Source organism: Leiobunum rupestre, chromosome 2 (genome assembly GCF_980474605.1).
Source record: "Leiobunum rupestre chromosome 2, qqLeiRupe1.1.hap1, whole genome shotgun sequence".
NCBI lineage: Eukaryota > Metazoa > Arthropoda > Arachnida > Opiliones > Sclerosomatidae > Leiobunum > Leiobunum rupestre.
In genome coordinates, this window is record NC_143385.1 from 61704191 (window position 1) to 61727131 (window position 22941).

The 22941-nt window shown below is 34.6% G+C and overlaps 1 protein-coding gene across 2 annotated transcripts; it reads right to left on the bottom strand.

Moving 5' to 3' along the window:
• Positions 1–4671: 4671 nt before the first annotated feature.
• On the bottom strand, positions 4672–22446 carry LOC149958621 (amine sulfotransferase-like). Of its 2 annotated transcripts, none has more exons than XM_090165961.1 (3): positions 22344–22446; positions 15591–15897; positions 4672–5695 (listed from the first exon to the last, which is right to left on the bottom strand). In XM_090165961.1, exons 2-3 carry the CDS (start codon positions 15883–15885, stop codon positions 5007–5009), a joined length of 984 nt encoding a protein of 327 aa, XP_090022087.1. In that variant the 5' UTR covers positions 15886–15897; positions 22344–22446; the 3' UTR covers positions 4672–5006. The 2 variants fall into 2 exon arrangements, with proteins under 2 accessions (XP_090022087.1, XP_090022086.1); XM_090165960.1 differs by having other exon boundaries at positions 15591–15885; positions 22344–22404.
• Positions 22447–22941: the final 495 nt, after the last annotated feature.

Genomic DNA, 22941 nt, shown 5'->3' on the forward strand with positions numbered 1-22941 from the left:
CAATAGTATTTTTCTACGAGTATAGTAGCTTAAGAAAACTCGTTTCACAAAGTTTTAGACTTGTAATTAAATTATTTGCAAATTTATAAATAAAATTTTAATTTTGGGTTATTTTCGATTTTAAATCTTTAAAATGTGTTTTTCTCGAATATTTTGGTATCTAATAGACATATACCAAAGATAATATGCAAATTAAGTATAAATTTAGTGCTGAATCCGAATATGGGAGTCAAATTTCGCTAAAAATTACGAAACGAAATAATTGACTACTTGAGGGGTCCAATAGACTCCCAGATTTAGACTTGTACTCCACCTTGAAAAAAATTCAAAATTTTAAATTTTGGGCCCAACAGGCTAGTTACTTTAAATTATGAATGGCATCAATGAGAAATTATTTTAAAGCAGAAAAAAATAATTATTATATTGTTAAAAAAACACGAAATGAAATACTTTTCATTTTTTACTAAATATTTCCAGACTTTCCGGAGATATAGAAAATTTCAAATTGTCCGTGGGAAGTAATGTAAAGAAATGGGAACATCCGCACTCACAGAATGAACACCAGGGAAATTTGTTGCCTGCGTTTACGATGGAAAGATATACTTCGGTGTTTTGGTTGAAATTTCAGATGAAAATGACGAAACTTTCGTAAAATTTTTGCACCCTCCTGGTTTAGTAACATCATACCACTGGCCAAGAAGAGAACTTAGAGAATACTTGTGTTGGATTCCTGAATCCAATGTTCTTTGTGAAGTGCAAAGTCCATCAACTTCAAATGGGCTTCAATCAAAAAGAAAGTTGAAATAATTTGGTTTCCTACTTTCCTTTTAAATATTTGATTCTTTTTTGGAATAATAAAATAAACATTCCGGTTTAAAATAATTTCTCATTGATGCCATTCATAATTTAAAGTATCTAGCCTGTTGGGCCCAAAATATAAAATTTTGAAAAAAAATTGAGATGGAGTACAAGTCGAAATTTGGGAGTCTATTGAACCCCGCAAATAGTAAAGTATTTCGTTTCGTGTTTTTTTTTAACATTATAATAATTTTTTTCTGCTTTAAAATAATTTATCATTGATGCCATTCATAATTTAAAGTAACTAGCCTGTTGGGCCCAAAATAAAATAAAAAAAATTGAAGTTGGAGTACAAGTCGAAATCTGGGAGTCTATTGGTCCCCTCAAGTAGTCAATTATTTCGTTTCGTAATTTTTTTAGCGAAATTTGACTCCCATATTCGGATACAGCACTAAATTTTACTTAAATTGCATATTATCTTTGGTATATGTCTATTAGGTACCAAAATATTCGAGAAAAACTCATTTTAAAATATTTTAAATCGAAAATAACCCAAAATTTAAAAAAAATTATAACTTTGCAAATAATTTAATTACAAGTCTAAAACTTTGGGAAACGAGTTTTCTTAAGCTACTATACTCGTAGAATAAATATGATTAAAATTAGAAATTAGGCAAATTTTCCGCTAGTCGAATTGACATGGAATGACCCTATTGTAATTTATTTTAAGTTATTTGCAAATTTACAAACGAGTAAAAAAATTGGGAAGATATTTATATATTAAAATGGGGAAGATATTTAAATATTAAAATGGGAAGATGTTTAAATAATAAAATAGGAAAAGGTTTAAATATTAAAATGGGAAGATGGTTAAATATTAAAATGGGGAAGATATTTAAATATTAAAATGGGAAGATGTTTAAATAATAAAATAGGAAAAGGTTTAAATATTAAAATGGGAAGATGTTTAAATATTAAAATGGGAAGATGTTTAAATATTAAAATGGGGAGATCTTAAAATGGGGAGATATTAAAATATTAAAATGGGGAGATATTAAAATATTAAAATGGGGAGATATTAAAATATTAAAATGGTAAAATATTAAAATATTAAAATGGGAAGATATTAAAATATTAAAATGGGAAGGTACTAAAATATTAAAATGGGAGGATACTAAAATATTAAAATGGGAAGATGTTTAAATATTAAAATGGGAAAATATTTAAATATTAAAATTTGAAAATATTAAAATGGGAAGATGTTAAAATATTAAAATGGGAAAAGGTTTAAATATTAAAATGGGAAGATGTTTAAATATTAAAATGAGAAGATGTTTAAATATTAAAATGGGAAGATGTTTAAATATTAAAATGGAAAGATACTAAAATATTAAAATGGGAAGATATTTAAATATTAAAATGGGAAGATGTTTAAATATTAAAATGGGAAAAGGTTTAAATATTAAAATGGGAAGATGTTTAAATATTAAAATGGGAAGATGTTTAAATATTAAAATGGGGAAGATATTTAAATATTAAAATGGGAAGATGTTTAAATAATAAAATAGGAAAAGGTTTAAATATTAAAATGGGAAGATGTTTAAATATTAAAATGGGAAGATGTTTAAATATTAAAATGGGGAGATATTAAAATATTAAAATGGGGAGATATTAAAATATTAAAATGGGGAGATATTAAAATATTAAAATGGTAAAATATTAAAATATTAAAATGGGAAGATATTAAAATATTAAAATGGGAAGGTACTAAAATATTAAAATGGGAGGATACTAAAATATTAAAATGGGAAGATGTTTAAATATTAAAATGGGAAAATATTTAAATATTAAAATTTGAAAATATTAAAATGGGAAGATGTTTAAATATTAAAATATTAAAATGGGGAGATATTAAAATATTAAAATGGTAAAATATTAAAATATTAAAATGGGAAGATATTAAAATATTAAAATGGGAAGGTACTAAAATATTAAAATGGGAGGATACTAAAATATTAAAATGGGAAGATGTTTAAATATTAAAATGGGAAAATATTTAAATATTAAAATTTGAAAATATTAAAATGGGAAGATGTTTAAATATTAAAATTGGAAAAGGTTTAAATATTAAAATGGGAAGATGTTTAAATATTAAAATGAGAAGATGTTTAAATATTAAAATGGGAAGATGTTTAAATATTAAAATGGAAAGATACTAAAATATTAAAATGGGAAGATATTTAAATATTAAAATGGGAAGATGTTTAAATATTAAAATGGGAAGATGTTTAAATATTAAAATGGGAAGATGTTTAAATATTAAAATGGGAAGATATTTAAATATTAAAATGGGATGATGTTTAAATATTAAAATGGGGAGATATTAAAATATTAAAATGGGAAGAGGTTTAAATATTAAAATGGGAAGATATTAAAATATTAAAATGGGAAGATATTAAAATATTAAAATGGGAAGATATTAAAATATTAAAATGGGAGGATACTAAAATATTAAAATGGGAAGATGTTTAAATATTAAAATGGGAAGATTTTTAAATATTAAAATGGGAAGATTTTTAAATATTAAAATGGGAAGAGGTTTAAATATTAAAATGGGAAGATATTTAAACAATAAAAATGTGCATTTATTAAAAAGTTAATAATAATAATCAGCTGAGCTAAAACTTTAGGCACCAGGGTAATAATTCATACCTTCAAAATATATCTATATAACTTCGCATTAAAACAATAAAAATTAAACTTTATTAATTTGTAGTTATTAATATTTAGACTCTTAACGCTATAAACTCCTACAACATAAAGTAACTCTAAAAATAGTGTTATCGACGAAGTCCAAATTTCAGACTTACTTATTTTGGAGGCCTCTCGAAAACGACAACTATATCCAGCGGCAGTTTACCAGATAATGCTGTTATCAAGGCCCCCGTCTTTAAAAACTCTTGACTATCCAATAAACAGCCGGACTGTTCTAGCAGGGAGGAAGCACGTGACTGATACTGTCTTCAGTCAATAGGAGCGTCGCCTACGTTATTATAATAATTATTGGTGGCAAATACAAGTGTGACTAGCTTTTGATATGCAACTGTCTTATTTAGTTAATTTTAATTTTTAATAACGTCTTGCATAGGCTGCTTTAAAGTTTATTACCAATTTAAAAGTTGACTCTCAAATTTCATTAAAATGTCACATCTATTAATTATTTGCGACCGAAAACTATCGCTACGCCCCCCCCCCCTTGGTTCGTTATTAAAATGTAATTAGGTAGCAGCTAAAGCAGACGCTATTATAGTTAGAGGTCGGCGGAACAAATAAATTAACCGCAAAAATTTCAATTAATCATTAAAATTAGTATTATTTGTTTTATACGAATAAATTATACGATTAAACAACGATTTAACATGCAAAATTAATCATTCTCGGTTATGGATAAATATAAACAATCGTATAATTTCTTATTCAAACGCCGACCTCTAATTATAGTATTTCTTCATCGTTATTGGTAAATTTTACTTTGTAAATAATGATATTTGAATTTTAATATAATATTTTGCATCGTGTGCTTATATTTTGATAAGTTTATTTCAGAAAAAACGTTCTTATGACTTTTTAATTTGTTTGTAGCAGACGCTAGATCATAGGTGCTACCTGGAAGAAGCTAGCATCGTTACGCCACCTAGACTCGTTTCGGTCGCGAATAGTTTATATATTTATATATATATAAAGATTTTTCAACTTTAGTAAATTTATAAATAATATTTTATAATTTTCTAAAGACACTATATAAAGATTAAAGTTTACTTCATTGATTTAAGTTTTATTGTGTGAAATTAGTTGTAATAATAGTAGTCACTCTTTTACAAAAGCTAGAAAATATTTATTTTAATAATAAAAGTTTTGGAATGATTGTTTGAACACGATAACGAATATACCACAATATATATATTTGGGCAAAACCGTAATATCAAAATTGTAAAATCTAAGCAATAATATTACATAAGTAGTTTTTAATTACTTGATTTTTTACCATCGCCAGTTTTAAATTTAAATTTTATTTTACTCGTCGTAAATCACAAAAACAAAAGAACAACCAACCGACCAGCAAGCACGGATCAAACCGTAACTTTGTGTTTCAAAAATCGATTCCTAAAGTAACAATTATTATGAATCGATTTCAAAAGTAAAAACGATTATAAATAACCGCCTTCTTTCCAAAACGTGTACATATCAGTGCCTTTTAATTTGGCTTCAATTTTTTCATTCATCCTTTTGTTCTGCTCTTCGGAGAAAGTGTTCCTCCAGTCACCGACGATACCCTTCCGGATGAACTGCCGGTTTTCGTTTGTTTTTTCTTCCTCAGGCAACTCGTAAGGATTATCGCGCAGATATTCCAAGAAGTGAATCAGACCCTTGGGAATGGGTAATTTGGACAAATCGGTGTCTTTGCCTCCGAACTGTTCCCAAGGGTCACTCATGCCCTCGTTCAATCGCTTCATGTTCGATACGCTGGAGTTCTCAACAATGCGTTCCATGATGTCCGGATTCTCTTCGATTTTCTGAGCAATCTGTGGGTCGATGAAGTTGGCCAGTCGTAGGATCTCTTTGCGGATGTCCTTCTTCATGTCCTCGTAGTACACGAAGAGGACATTGGCGTCGTGGCGGTGTTCGTACCAGGACAGGACGAAATCGAAGTACTCGCCGAAATCGTTCTTGCCATTCATAAAGATGTCGAAATAAGTGTCAAAGTCTCCGTTTTCGAAGCAGTAGCCGAGAAGACGAGTGTGGTGGAAGAAAGACACCAACGCGTCCTTCGGGTTGCGCACCACGAAGATGTATTTGGCCTTGTCCGATCTCGGCGTTAAGTGGTACGGAAGGTGAACTGGAACGGATATGACATGTTATATTTAAATGACTTTATTTAAGTTAAATTTCCTGAAAGTGCCCCATCGTTCCCTCTCAAAAATATCGTTGTGCCCCTAGAAAAATATCAAAGTAAACAAAATCAATAAAAAATATCCTATTCACATATTATATTAAGTTAAGTTTAACTGTCCAAACTATTTAAAAACAAATAAATTTAATAACGTTTTTGAGTGCACTATAAAGTTTATTTAAAATGTAAATAAAACTTTATAGTGCGCCCAAAAACGTTAGAAAATTTATTTTGTTTTTAAATGTGACCTTGCACTAGTGAATGGTTTTTTGTAATGTCCAAACTTTGTTATTTACTGTCGTGTACCTTGCTTTACTATATTCGTACCACTTCCACCATTTCAAGTTGAAGGTTTTAGCTGTAGCAGAAACAATAATGTAATCAAGTACTACACTAACTAGGATTTCATTTTTCTTGTTAGTGTCGTCATTTATTCAGCTTTATCCAAGTATACTAACTGAGGCTTAATTATTTTATTCCCTCCGTGTAGTGACGTTCTATGTTTCAGAATAATAGAACGTTCTCTATTTGTTCTCAGTTTACACCATTTTAGATTCGCTATCGGCTCGCGTGAGATTAATCAAGTCATTATAAGTCCAAGTATGGATAAATTTGTGGTAAAAACTGTTTTGTATATTTCGTATAAAAAACCAACTTCTTATCATGCTTATCGTATCACGTGACAATCTAGCTGTATATAAACACCGGCAACCTATTGACAGGCACGCAGTGTGTAACCTTTCTCAATATGATATTTTATCAATAAATATGTTTTAGTTACAATGTGTACTTCTTATGAGATCGTACACAACAAATTGGCGACGGAGATCGGATCGGAGTTCCAATAACTTTCCAGCGGCAAACCGGACCGGGAGCGACAAGCATTGGTGAAAGCCATGTCGACCACGAGTCATTTCAGTCAGTTCGATGAGCAAACGGAGGCGTGGACATTCTATGCTGAAAGGATGAAGCAGTACTTCGTGGCGAACGACATCACGGATGAGCCCAAGAAGAAGGCGGTGTTGTTAACAGTCATTGGACCCACCACATACGCCACGTTACGGAATATTGTTGGACCCGATAAACCCACCGATAGAACTTTTGACGAACTGGTTGCAGCACTGGCTGGATACTTCAATCCAGTACCCTCCGAGCGTTTTAAGTTCAATTCGAGAAGCCGAAAAACCGGGGAAACCATCGCTAAGTACCTATCTGAGCTACGTCGCATGTCAGAATTCTGCAACTACGGAACGACATTAGACAACATGTTGAGGGACCGTATAGTTTGCGGATGCATGGACGACTCGCTACAGAAACGATTACTGGCTGAGGACAGGGACGTACCTTTGGGGGGGACAGGGGGGAGGCTCCCCCCCCAAAGTTTTGTAGAGTTGGTAAATCGAAGTGGACTTGGCAAAATGAAAATTATGAAACATGTTAGTTAATTTAAAAAAATTCCTAAATCGATAGTAAACGATATGGCAACAAATCATTTAGAATTTCCCAGCATGTTTGAGATTGCTATGTAGTTGCTTCTCCTTATGTATAACTTACAAGACCTGATTTCTACGATAGGCAGCTAGTGTGTCGGAACTTTAGTTCAGCCTTGTGGTAAAAGCTTTTTAAATAGTCATTTTTCCTACAGCACCTTATAAAATTGAAAGGCAGATAGACGCGTGATAGAGAATATCGGTTGTTCGTTATTATTTCAGTGTTCATTTTCTACGTTAAATTTGGCAATCTGTATAAAATTTACAAAAATAGTTTTAATTTCTATAGGCGATGTTACAGTTTTTTTTACTTAGGGAAAATTAGGTAAGTAGTGAATATTATAGTGATATTCTTTAGGAAAGTGAAAATTTCACAAGCCAATATTCCTAAAGTAGCGTTGGGTAAAGATAACGTGTGATCATATGGTGTGATACAGTGTCGGTTGTTCTTACGTTAATATTTCAGTAATAAGTGTTTGAATTGTTTATGTTATATTTGGGTATGAATAATTCCAGTTATTCAAAGCAGTTCAGTTAAACAAAATCTAGTATTCGTCAGGATGAAATGTATCTATTTTTTACTACAGCAGGATACACGACGAGAAAATAGTAGGCGCGTTTGATGGGATTTTTAAATTGCTGTACATCGTTCAATCTCTGTTTTCTTCTTCGTGTATCTCACTTTATATATAAAGAGAGTACGCAAATGCTTCACTCAATATAACCATTGAATTGGGAATAATACTGCTAGAATTAAAATTACGATTTCGGTTGCCATGGTTACGCAGGACCTGTTCTGATAAGACTGTACGATATCATCTTTATAATTAGGCGGTAGCGCCATCTATATTTTGTAAAGTTACATGGCTGAAAATAAATAATTATTAGCTAACTCACCGTAACTTGAGTTAAAAAGGATCGTGTTGACAGAATAAAATTATTTTTAAACAACTTCAAAGGTTTGTTTGTTACGAGTAATCATTCATTTCAATTTCACATCAGATTCGCGAAAAAATTCAAATGCAATATAGTTTCCACCACTAGATACAGATGCCGCCACGGTAGAACGATAAAGTTGAATAAGTTTCCTTATTGAACGAAATTGGTCCCGCGCCAGCCAGATTTAGTTGTACCTCTATTTATTCCCAACTCAATGAATATAACTAGACGCCGAGCCGTTTTCGCCATTGAATTGGGAATAGTACTGCTAGAATGACATAGGCGCGTTCTTTAGTCGTGGTTTCGCAAAACAAATTCTGAAATTTCCAGTCGGCGCACTCAGGCTGAGTGACTCAGCCGTCAACTCTATCATTATACGGGTGGCGCCATCTATAACTTCCAAAGTACATTAGTACCATTAATTCAATTGTATAGTATATAGTTCCCACCGCTAACAGCGGATGGCGCCACCGATTATAATTTTAATGTAACATTTAAATTGAAATCTACCGTAACAATCCAAACTTAGACGACTTGACAAACTTAGGTTTTTACTTGGCAAATTTCACTTACCTCCCCCCCCCCCCCAAACGTACTCTCTTCGGTACGCCCCTGGCTGAGGACAACCTAACATTGCAGAAGGCTATGAGCATAGCGCAGGCCATGGAACAGGCATCCACGAACGTCGGCATTATGAAGAGCCAGTCGAATACCAACCCCTCGGAGCAAGTTCAGCTACTCTCGGAGTTATCAAAGAAAAAGCACCCAAAACAAGCGAGACACCGACGATCTAGACCATCTCAACCGTCTCATCAGGATCGCGAAAGAAAATGCACAAGGTACAATGATTCTGACCATACCCAGGACTCGTGTAGATTTAAAAATTCAACTTGTCACCTATGTAAAAAGAAGGGACACATTGCGAGAGCATGTCGCAGTGCAACGGCTAGGAAGGAGCCTCGAACGAATCATATAGCGGATAGAACGAGCGTGGAGAATGAATACGACGTTTTCGACTTAACCACGATCCGGAACCCACAAGAGAACAATCTCAATCACTTACCACATCAACCCAAGGGAGTGGTTCCTGGCCCGTATAAATTAACATGCAAGATTAACGGTACTGATGTCACCATGGAGATCGACACGGCATCAGCTTTCTCACTAATTTCCAGTGGAAATGCAGAAGGAATCATCTCACCAAATATGTTAAAAGAAACTGATATCTCACTAAAATCTTTTTCCGGTCATCAGGTCAACGTTCTCGGCATTTGTGCTGTAAAGGTCGAATATCGTGCCCGAGAAGAGACTCTTCCGATAATAATCTACAAGGGTAAGGGACCCACTCTATGCGGAAGATCATGGTTGTCCACCACGCTTCAAATCCTGGAAAAGAATGTCCGGTCGCAGACCAGTACGGTACAGTGGCTCCCCGATTCAGACGAAGCGTTAAAGAAAGTACTTAAAAAGGACGAAAAGGTGTTCGATCTTAAGACGAGGGGCGATCTTGTCGGCGTCCAAGTACATCTCCATCGAAAATCAGACACGGCTCCGAAGTTCTGCAAGGCACGGACAGTACCTTAAGCCTACAAAGAGAAAGTAGACGCCGAACTCCAAAGATTAGAAAGAGATGGCATAATATCACCGATACCTTTCGCACAGTCAGCAGCACCCATCGTACCAATATTAAAGTCGAGCGGAGGTATCAGAATATGAGGCGATTTCAAGCTGACGGCTAACCAACAAATCGAAACTGAAAACTATCCACTTCCTAAGGCAGAAGATATATTTGCCAAGCTGGGTCGTTGCAAGGTGTTCTCTCGCCTTGGCATGCGCGAAGCATGTAGTCAACTGGCGTTGGATGAGGAACCCAAGGATCTGGTCGTAATCAACACGCAGAAGGGCTTATATCAATACAAGTACATGCCGTACGGGATATCATCGGCGTCTGCTGTCTTTCAGAAGCATATGGAGGCGTTGCTAAGAAACGAGCCTGGTGTAATACCGTTTCAGGATGACATCTTGCTCGGAGCACTCGATGATCACGACCATATCAGAAGACTGGATTCGCTTTAGCAAAAATTCAACGATGCTAACTTGAGACTCAGGCGAGAGAAATGCCAGTTTGCCAAAACTTCACTGGATTTCCTGGGATATCACCTGGACGGTGAAGGACTTCACCCGCAAGCTGCCAAGACGTCAGCCATAGCAGACGCCCCTGAGCCAAAATCCGTTGAAGAATTGAGGTCATTCTTGGGACTTATCAATTATTAGGCCAAGCTCATTCCAAATTACGCTACAGAATTGAAGCCGCTATATCGACTCCTAGAGAAAGCGTCATTGTGGAATTGGACGAAGGAGCACTCCAGTACTTTCGTGAAGGCAAAACAGCTGCTATTAGACTCTTCGATCCTGGTTCACTTCAACCCGAATGCAGATATCATGCTGGCCTGCGACGCATCACCTGTGGGCATTGGAGTCGTCATCTCACACTACATCAACGGGGAGGAACGGCCAATATCATTCGCATCACGGACGCTTACACCGGCCGAGAAAAACTATTCCCAACTTGAAAAGGAGGCCTTATCTCTGGTATACGGAGTGGTAAAATTTCGCGATTACTTGCTCGGAAGACGACTTAAACTATTGACGGATCACCAGCGACTGGTCAGTCTGCTTTCGGAAAAGAAACCTGTGCCACAAACAGCGGCCGCACGAATACAGAGATGGGCATTTCTGCTGGCGGCGTATGATAATCAAATCGTATACAAACGATGAATGAATGGCGTTTTCATGTCTGGTCAGAGAGTCGTTGTACCCGAAACGTTAAGACAGGATATACTTCACCAGCTACATGATCCGCATCAAGGTATCGTGAGAATGAAGTCTTTAGGAAGATCCACGTTCTGGTGGCCAGGAATGGACAATGACATCTCCCATTTTTGCGCACAATGCAACTCTTGTCAGTCCACAGCAGCCGAACCAGCCAAGAAATTATCACCATGGCCCGCAGCCACGAAACCATGGACTAGAGTGCATTGCGATTTCGCCTGTTGAAGGAAAGCTGATATTCATCGTCGTAGACGCGTACTCAAAATGGATGGAGGTGGATATCGTTTCCACCACGTCAACCGAGTGTGCCATTCTTTCACTTAGACCCATGATGGCTCGATTCGGAATACCAAGAACTCTCGTATCTGACAACGCAACTTGCTTCACCAGCGAAAAGTTCGGGGAGTTCGTTCGGAGAAATGGAATACGCCACATCACGATAGCGCCGTATCACCCTCAATCAAACGGCCAAGCAGAGCGGACAGTGAGGACGGTAAAACAGCAAATAAGAAAACTGTCGGGCGGAAGTGGTGAAGAAACCGACATCCTGAACGTGGGAATTGCTTTTTAAATGTGACCTTGCACTATGAATGGTTTTTTGTAATGTCCAAACTTTGTTATTTACTGTCATGTACCTTGCTTTACTATATTCGTACCACTTCCACCATTTGAAGTTGAAGGTTTTAGCTGTAGCAGAAACAATAATGTAATCAAGTACTACACTAACTAGGATTTCATTTTTCTTGTTAGTGTCGTCGTTTATTCAGCTTTATCCAAGTATACTAACTGAGGCTTAATTATTTTTATTCCCTCCGTGTAGTGACGTTCTATGTTTCAGAATAATAGAACGTTCTCGATTTGTTCTCAGTTTACACCGTTTTAGATTCGCTATCGGCTCGCATGAGATTTATCAAGTCATCGTAAGTCCAGGTATGGATAAATTTGTGCTAAAAACACAAAGAAATTAAGACCCAACTAATCTGATTGGTAATTCAACTTCAATTTATGTGTTAAAAAATTTAATACGTGTCTATTTAAAACACGTGTTCCAATTTCAAACGCCAGTGTGGTGTGGACCATGTGATCCTTTAAACTCATTTTAAAGTAATCATAGCCTCAGTTCTTTAGAAAGAAATAGATTTTTAAGGGGACCCTCTTAGGAATTTGTTGGGCCCCCTCAACTCAAAAATACTGCCTACGGGCCTGCAAGAGGGAGCCACTGTCTTGGAAGCTTAACTTAATGGAGTATAAAGAAAAATCTGGGTCCCAATTTCAAACATATCTCATTATCTGTTACTTGGGAGAGTCGAACCCTTTAATGTTACCCTTCAAACTGATTTGTGAAGAAACATGTATTATTCATAAACTAATGCACGATATCCTTAAACAAAAACGTCATTCATAAAATTCCAGCGCTCCTACCGAGAGAATTGCGAAACGTTTCCACCCAAATAGAAACCACGTGCGCAAAAACGTTCGATAATGAACTAAAGATATTAGACCTAACATCAATTCAATTAAATTTGAGTGGAAATATTTCCAATATCGGACACTGCAGCGCTACAATTCGAAGCGGCTCTGCACAAGCACACTATCTAGATTCGGATCCACTAGTTTATTGGTCCAATATAGGATTTGGGAAACACCTTCTATCGTACTTCACCGGAGTGTGAAGAGGGGATTTTAAATTCAGTCATAATTTCAAAACCCTAAATTTTCAAAACAAGAGGTATTATAATATTAAAATGTTCGTCTCCAACAGTAATCTAATCTGTTCCTCAAAGCATTATCCAATGAGGTAAAGCGTCAACGAAGCATTAGCCAATGATGTAAAGCGTCATCTAAGCATTATCCAATGAGGTAAAGCGTCATCGAAGCATTAGCCAATGATGTAAAGCGTCATCTAAGCATTAGCCAATGATGTAAAGCGTCATCTAAGCATTAGCCAATGATGTAAAGCGCCATCAAAGCACTAGCCAATGACGTAAAGCGTCATCTAAGCATTATCCAATGAGGTAAAGCGTCATCTAAGCATTAACAAATAAGGTAAAAAGTCAACTACGCATTGGCAATAGCAGAAGGCGTTAAAAAAGCCATATTACTATTATTTACCAATAGGATAAAACGTCATTATGCGTAACCAATAAGAGATGAAGGCATTATCTACGGTGAATTAAGATTACTTTCATACCCCCATTATCCATTAAGTTAATTAAAAATAAAGATTAAAATTTGTCAGAATGGAGTGATAACCTGACACGATAATGTAAGACAATAAGTGTTAAAACGCCTTCAACCTTGACATAAAAACCATGTGACAAAGAATGAGGTGAAGCGTCAACTAAGCATTAAACAATGAGGTAAAGCGTCAACTAAGCATTAAACAATGAGGTAAAGCGTCATCTAAGCATTATACCATGAGGTAAGGCGTCATCTAAGCATTATACCATGAGGTAAGGCGCCATCTAAGCATTATACAATGAGGTAAAGCGTCATCTAAGCATTAGCCAATGTGGTAAAGCGTCATCTAAGCATTATCCAATGAGGTGAAGCGTCATCTAAGCATTATACAATTAGATAAAGCGTCATCTAAGCATTATACAATTAGATAAAGCGTCATCTTAGCATTATCCAATGAGGTAAAGCGTCATCTTAGCATTATCCAATGAGGTAAAGCGTCATCTAAGAATTATCCAATGTGGTAAAGCGTCATCTAAGCATTAGCCAAGGAGTTAAAACGTCATCTAAGCTTTAGCCAAGGAGGTAAAGCGTCATCTAAGCTTTAGCCAATGAGGTAAAGCGTCATCTAAGCATTATCCAATGTGGTAAAGCCCCATCTAAGCATTATTCAATGAGGTAAAGTGTCATCTAAGCATTATACAATGAGGTAAGGCGTCATCTAAGCATTACACAATGAAGTAAGGCGTCATCTAAGCAGTATACATTGAGGTAAAGCGCAATCTACGCATTATACAATTAGATAAAGTGTCATCTAAGCATTATACAATGAGGTATTTTGTCATCTAAGCATTATCCAATGAGGTAAAGCGTCATCTAAGCATTATACAATGAGGTATTTTGTCATCTAAGCATTATCCAATGAGGTAAATTGTCATCTAAGCAATATACAATGAGGTAAAGCGTCATCTAAGCATTGGCCAATGAGGGTGTTGAAACTTATATTGGAATGTATTAACCCTTTAAAATTATGAAGTATTATGTGTATAAAATATTAGAATTTAAGCGCGATTGTACGTGAATAATATATAAAACGCGATCTGCCTGAAAAATATCGCGCGCCGTGTAAGCCGTTTTTATGTTTTGAGAAATTTAAAAACAAAAAGTCAGTTAGATTTGTATTGTGAAGGAGAACAAGACGTATAGCGATTTTGTGCCTGTCTCCGCCCGTTATAACCAAAGTTTATAACCAGAAATAAACCTTAGCAGTTTAATTTTAATCGCCATTGTCCACTCGTCGATTCTTTCCGCGATTTTTTCCAGTCATTTAGAGTCTCGCCCACGCCGAAATCGAACCATTTAATTCTAAGTGTTTCAGTCCGCTTGGAATCTTCAAAAATAGCTCTCCCAATCTTCAAGGGTTATTCCCAGCTCTACATAGGTAAAGCGCAATCTAAGCATTATACAATGAGGTAAAGCGTCATCTAAGCATTAGCCAAGGAGTTAAAGCGTCATCTAAGCATTATCCAATGTGGTAAAGCGCAATCTAAGCATTATACCATGAGGTAAAGCGTCAACTAAGCATTAAACAATGAGGTAAAGCGTCAACTAAGCATTAAACAATGAGGTAAAGCGTCAACTAAGCATTAAACAATGAGGTAAAGCGTCATCTAAGCATTATACTTAGAGGTAAGGCGTCATCTAAGCATTATACAATGAGGTAAGGCGCCATCTAAGCATTATACAATGATCTAAAGCGTCATCTAAGCATTATTCAATGAGGTAAAGCGCAATCTAAGCATTATACAATGAGGTAAAGCGTCATCTAAGCATTATCCAATGAGGTGAAGTGTCATCTAAGCATTATCCAATGAGGTGAAGGGTCATCTAAGCATTATACCAAGAGGTAAGGCGTCATCTAAGCATTATACAATGAGGTAAGGCGCTATCTAAGCATTATACTATGAGGTAAGGCGTCATCTAAGCATTATACAATGAGGTAAGGCGCCATCTAAGCATTATACAATGATGTAAAGCGTCATCTAAGCATTATTCAATGAGGTAAAGTGTCATCTAAGCATTATCCAATGAGGTGAAGTGTCATCTAAGCATTATCCAATGAGGTAAAGCGTCAATTAAGTATAGCCAATGAGTTAAAGCGTCAACTAAGCATTATCCAATGAGGTAAAGCGCAATCTAAGCATTATACAATGAGGTAAACTACGCATTGGCAATACCAGAGGTCGTTTAAACAGCAATATTACTATTATTTACCAATAGGATAAAACGTCATTATGCGTAACCAATAACAGATGAAGGCATTATCTACGGATGACCCAATAGGAGAACGCGTCACCTCTATATACTAACCAATGAGTGATGACCTCAAATTAACGGTATACCTTTGATGGTGCCGGGTTTGACCCTCGTTACGGCGCTTTCTCTGCCGAACATCTCCAAGAAGGGACTGGTGGCGAAGACTTCGTTCATTTGTCCAGGCGGCTGTCCATCTCGGTAAATCAGGTAGATCAGCATTTGTGTCCACGTTGTCCCGTTTTTAGGGAATGTGGCGATGAAGATGTCATCATCCTTCGGTTCGTACTTCAACGCGTCTCTGAAAATCTCCCCGGAGAACGATTCCGGTATAGTGAACCCATCCACAACCTGGTAGCTCGGGTACTTCCGGTCTTCTGTCATCTTGAAATAACACTGTATTTGACACGAAATTTTTTATGTTATAAACCATAGAAAATATTAGTGTTGTTAATTTTCCGGAAAAATAAAACATTTAAACATAAATTACTTTTTAGGGGTTTTTAATGTTTTAACTATTTATCGATATAAAATGTCTAGTATCAGTAAACATACTACAAAACATTAATAGTGTTACATTGTTAATCAGTTTAAACTAGTCTAGAAGTTTAGGTTTACTTTTAGATTCGAAAAAGTAAGGCGAAAATGCCGCTTTATTTCAATTTGCAAACAGTATTTTAGACAAATCATGGAATGATTTTATTTACGGAAAAATACGGAACATTTCCGGAAAAAAAGCCTCGGTCATTTTCCGGAAAATTTTCCGCTACAACACTAGAAACTATAGAAAACAAATTGCAACTCTAGCTTTGACCAGTTTCTAAAACTAAAGATTTGCGCGGGATACTTCCAGGTGCTATACCTCTTCCATGTATGTACAAACCGGATGTTCCGCCATATTGAATATAAAATTTCCGGTATAAACATACTAGAAAAGCACCTGATGACGCGGTTGGATTTCAAAGTTTAAGGGAATTTTGCACAAAATAGTACCATCGAATACAAAATAACTGAATAAATTTTGTGCTAAATTAAAGTAATTATTTAAATTAAACATTAAATTTCAACAGCAAAGACAGTTTGTTTGCAATTCTATATGATGTTAATCATTATTACCATCGAATACAAAATAATTGAATAAATTTTAGGCTAAGTTAAAATAATTAATTAAATTAACTATTAAATTTCATTCTCAAAAAAAAGTGAAGTTGCAATAAGCTCTTCAATAAAGGTCGCTCTCCTTTTCTTCCCTTCCCTTCACGCATGCGCGTGTGTCCCTGAATGGTCACGTGTTTATATTAGTTTTATTTGTAAGGCTAAAGTTGATAGCCGCGCGCATTTTTTTCTTTTCAAAGAAGCGCGTGCGAAATTGAACGAGCACTTCAATATCGTAATATTTAGCAGCGCGCGATTTCAAATATCACGCATTTACGAGTATGCCCTGGCTCTCTGTATTACTACTTCTAGGCGAATCGCTGAACCGGTTTTGTTATAGCATCTATTAAGAATTTAAGGGGTCAGCGCGATTTCCTATGGCTAAAATTAATACAGCCAAGCGCAGGAGAATCAATAGTCGGGTCGCTAAAAAATTTTAAGACTTTATTTTAAGCGATTTTCATGCCCAAGATTCAGTATTGTAGATGCCTAGCGGCATTATTCTTACTGTCAACAATTATTGTCTGCCAGTACTACAATTAATATTAATGTAACAGCATTGGTGTACAGTACAGAGATACTCATACGGATTTGTTGCTACTGTCAACTTCAGCGAGAAACGTATTAGAATCCCGTTATTTAACGAAAGTTAGTCGACTGTAGATAAGAAGCTTCGTACTGTTATGAGTAAGTGTACCATTTTTGACATGGAAGGCCAACTGATCAGCTCGTAGCCAGTTTCCCGGAAAAATGGAAAAATAAAATTTTGTCCGTCTTCGAGTTAACGTTGATTTTCGCACTTTACTCAAGAAATAATAAACCATTTCGTATGGGAACTTTATTTAAATCTCATTATTTATACGTAATTAAGTATTTTTTAAGTAACAATTATCATTTTCGTAATTCATTTAATTGCAATTTAATAGTAGTTACATGGAGGAAGCTCGTGACTGATACTGCGTTCAGTCAATAGGAGCGGACATCTCCATAGAAGAGGGGTTCAAAAATCAAGTGGCTCTGCCGAACGGCGGAGACACGAACTGAGTCTAAGCGGACGATTTTCGTGAAAATTGTTTTTTCTCCCTAATGCTTTTCCTACGGCAATTTGTTTTCCTAACTGTGTTGCAATTCGGAGACTTTTTAATAATATTATTTCGCTCGTAATCTACTTTTAAAATCGACGAAAATTTTAAGGCGAGGAAATGAATTCCCCGCCTTTGGGACCTATATTTGTGCTAGGCCTCGGTTTTAATGTTTGGAATTTAAAAATCATTGCGCAATACCGAGGCCTAGCACAAATATAGGTCCCAAAGGCGGGGAATTCATTTCCTCGCCTTAAAATTTTCGTCGATTTTAAAAGTAGATTACGAGCGAAATAATTAAGGGAAAATTATGAAAGTAGTTTTAAATAAAACCTGGAAACTTACTAAAAATCATATTAAAAATTCAAAGTTGAGTACAAACACTAATATTATTAAAAAGTCTCCGAATTGCAACACAGTTAGGAAAACAAATTGCCGTAGGAAAAGCATTAGGAAGAAAAACCAATTTTCACGAAAATCGTCCGCTTAGACTCAGTTCGTGTCTCCGCCGTTCGGCAGAGCCACTTGATTTTTGAACCCCTCCTCTTCTATGGAGATGTCCGCTCCTATTGACTGAACGCAGTATCAGTCACGTGCTTCCTCCATGGTAGTTATAAGTTAACATTTAACCGTTAAGCCTTTGCTTCGTAGGGAAAATTATCCTGTAGAACCCGATCATATCTTGGATTAAAAACGTTTTTAATCCAAGATCATATATTCTAGGTTAAAACTAACGTATTTAGTAGTACCAGAAATAATTTTGTGGAAAGTGAAATTTAGTTTGAAGTTAAATTTGTTTTAACTCTTACAATTTTTTCAGAGTTAAAAAAAATAATAATTGAATTTTGATTTAGGTGTATCCATTTAGCATTGTGAAAATAATTTTGAGAATTTTAATTACAGTAATGAAGTATGGTAAATATTTGAATAATTTTTCATAACAATAAACGTTTTGTAAAGGCGTCTTAATTATTCAAAAACTTAAAAAGAAATTATTGTTATTTGAGGATCAGTAGTGTACGAGCCATACCGTTGTAAGGTAGTACAGCCAGAACAGGACTGGAGCCCCCCATTCAATTACTGTTGATAAATGTGCTTACTTACACCAAACGCCTTAGAATTTTTTTTAGATTTTTAATATAATATATATTCATATTAATTGCCTTTGTGGCTATTTTCATTTACAATGTCTGTGCACCCCATTCTATTATAATATAAATTACACATGGTTGGTTTTTTATTTGAAAGCTCGGCAGAGTTGGAAAACTCTTGATACATGATTGAGATAAAAGTAAACGATTAGAAGCTCTTCACAAATCACGCTATGCTACCCATAAACACTATCTCATCAAAGGTCTGTTTTTGATTGAAAGTTTTACTAAAATTAGCATATTTCACTTGCTTACTAGAACCAGTTATACACCTATTATCTTGTTATCTAAGTCTTAATGGCAAATTGAACCTCAATTTGACATAACCAATTATCATCTTTATTTCCCAATTTTAAGTAAAATATTTAAAATAATATTCAATATATTAAATTACATTCAATAATATTAAAATGTCTGTACAAAATATTTTGAAAAATAAAACCTATTTATTTTCTAACTTATGGATTTTATTTTCAATTATAAATTTGTCAAAATTTGCCCTGTGATGCAGAGCAAAGGGACAGCTATTAAATAAAAAATGCTTTTATCAAAGCAGTTGGAAGGTTGATTTAAGGGGTAGTTCGGATCTATGAAGGCACAGATATTTGAAATGTTTTAGATTAAAGAGTTATTTTTGGAATTATTTTAAAAAGCAAAATATATTTCTAAAATAATTTTCATAAATTTTCCCTCACCTTTTATATATTTTAAAACCATTTCCTTAAATTTGAGCCTTGAAACTGTAACAGTAAACTGAGAAAATTTTAAATTGTAAAGGATTACGTGTAAAATTACAGCATTTAAATTGCTGAAACTCATTATAGAAACTAAACTAGTAAAGAAGTCATCAATAAAAGAGATTTGTAATCAATTTAATCAAGAAAGTTATTAAAGTTAACATGCCGTACATTGTAAACCCAAAGTTACGACTGAATGACTTATTTAAATTTGACTTAAGTCTTTCTTGAAAGTCCCTTTAACAATTCAAACAAGCTACTGCAGTGTAACTGCACACATTTCATCAGGCCTTTCTAGAAAGAAATGTGGTCATTTTAATGTAACTCTATTGTCAATTTTTTTACTACTACTTGACTTGGATCTTCAGTTTTTCATGATGTATGCCAAATTTAAATACTGTTGCATAGTTCTACTTTAAACCAGCAGTTTAAAATAATAAGTGCAGACTTGGATAGATATAATTTAGTACATGTCTGTTTTATAAATTCATTATGAGAATTAGCTTACATAGAAAGTTGCAAACTCCCTTAACCGTTTAATTTCTTATGTATTTAAACAAAATTTTTATTTAACATATAAAACAGCATATTAATTAAGGTTATAATATTTTGCGAGTAGTCGTTTAGTTGGAAACACAAAACTGCAGAATCTAATTACGACAGCATAGCAGACGTCTATAAAGGGCTTCCACATTTGATATCTAAAATTTTCCTCTTGCGATAATTTCATTTTCGCGTTTTCGACCTAGTAATTCCCATTTTTTATCCCTCGCTCTTCATACTAATTTATATAGATATTAAGATTAATTCTTAAAATTATTGAAAATTTAAGGTTTTATTTATTACAAAATTACTTACATTTTAATAATTTTGCAAAAACATATCCTCAAAAGTTGCTTTGAATATTTAGATTGTGACTTTCATTACTTTTATAATGACCCTTTATTAAATTTCCATCGCTTTTCCCGTTTTCCCTTTTAAATTGCATTATTCCCCTTCAGCGTTTTTAAACGTTGAAAAATTCTGGAAAAAGGAAAAATTCCCCGAATATGGAAGCACTGCGTCTATAGCATTGAAAATCAATGCCAGAAATAAGCGTTTCAAAAATATGGTGCCTTATCAAGCAAAATAACTCAGCTCGTAGTATGTCTTCTCTTTCGAATTTTTTATCCCACAGCCTTATTTTATATCCATGGCGGCCGATTTTAAAATTCATTTTAAATATTTCCATTAGAATATACATAATTCTGAACTAAACACGCGAACTCCTTTACAATTTAAAATTTTCTCAGTTTACTGTTAGAGTTTCAAGGCTCAAATTTAAGGAAATGGTTTTAAAATATATAAAAGGTGAGGGAAAATTTATGGAAATTATTTTAGAAATATATTTTGCTTTTTAAAGTAATTCCAAAAAATAACTCTTTAATCTAAAACATTTCAAATATCTGTGCCTTCGTAGATCCGAACTACCCCTTAAATCAACCTTCCAACTGCTTTGATAAAAGCATTTTTTATTTAATTCTATATGCCGTTAGTCATTAAAAGAATAAAATTACTGAGTGAAATTGGCGTATATATGTTTTATTTGAAGTGTATTTAAATTTAATCATAGGTAACAATTAACATAAGTATGACACTTCCTAAGATGTAACAATTTCCCGGCTTCGAAAATGATTACGCAATCACTCCGTGACCAACAATCTTGTCACACTTAAAGGGAATATAACCTCAGGTACTTGGTGTGGAACACCAACGTTTGCAGCTCTGGCCACTCTTAAAAAATATTTGGCGGCATTCATTGTACAGGGAAATTTTAAAAATAGGCGAAACTATAAAGTAAATTTGGTCTTAACCAACTTGTTAAAATGCGAAAACAAAATCACGTGACTACCATTTTACAGCCAACTTCGATATGGTAACTTGTGTTCATAGATGGCCGTGCGACGGTAAAGAAAAAAATATTCCTTCCAGATACGGTAGACTTACACCCTTCTATTACAAAATGTTTTAAATAATAATAATAATTATATAATTTAGATGAATCGATCCAAATTTAAGCCATTGTTAGCAAAAAAAATGAATAATAGTTCTTATTTCTTAGGATAGATGGCGCTGCAGTTCTCCACAAAAACACGTGACTATCATATTTTTAGCCCCCCTGGACTTTATAGTTTCGCCTATTGAAGAGGTCTTCCATAAAAATTGCTTTGCAGGTTATATTCCATATAACCATACTTATTTGTTTTATGTTACTTATGATTAAAATAACATTTTAATTTCAATTAAGAGAAACTGAGTCGAAGAATATCCAATGTTTTAAGCAGCAACCGAGATAATAATAGTTGATTTTATAAAATAAAAAGTGGTCTTGCCCAACTTGTTAAAATGTTGCTATTACGTCACGAGATACACAAATTATTAGTATCGTCTTCGCACGAGCGATTTGCACGAGCGATTTGCACGAGCGGGAGAAAAAGCTATATTCCCCTGGCCACTGTAAGCTCGCGCTCGTACTCCTCGTAGACTTGTAAAAGTAAGAGATCGTGACGTAAGAGCCACATTTAAACAAGAAGGCCACGTTACTCTATCAAAAGAACTATTAAATCAGATTCAAAACCCAAAATTACCATCTTTATCAATAAATATTAAATATAACGATTTTTTTTTAAATAAGCAGCAAGTAGCTCTTAAACTAAAAAAATAAAAATCAGCCTTACCCCTGTAGAGTTAACACAAGACAAAAACGTCGGTCTTATCAAGACAGCTTTAGCGCTTTGAATGCCGTTGAAGTTATTGTAGGATAAATTTTCGAAAGTCTTTCACAATGCTTCGAAGTAGGATGGGGAAAACACGCCGCACAAAGTGTTCGTCTCCTGAACCAAAATGTGGCGTCTTATCAAATCGTTTCTGTCGTCTAGCCTTCTAATAATGCCAAGAATGTGTTTATTTCGCCTAGCGCCGCTGATCCAACGCCGCCGTCGCCGATATTGTCTCTGGCACCGAGCCACCGCCACCGATAAATTTTGTTCCCGCCGCCGAAATTGTTTGAGTTTTCCTACGTATTCGGTTTTTTTTTCCAAAAATATTTTGGAATTTTTTTTTGGAAGTTTCCAAAAGGAGGAGACATTTTTCCCCTTCACTCCACCGCCACCGAAAAAATCAACGTCGCCGGGTGTTTTCCGCCAAACGCCGCTGTATATAATAATAATGATATTAATATAATGATATCATTTTATCAGAAATACATGAACCGAAATTATCAGCGTCCTATTCCTCTAACACGGGAGGCAAGTTCCCCGTTTTACTCCACCTTAG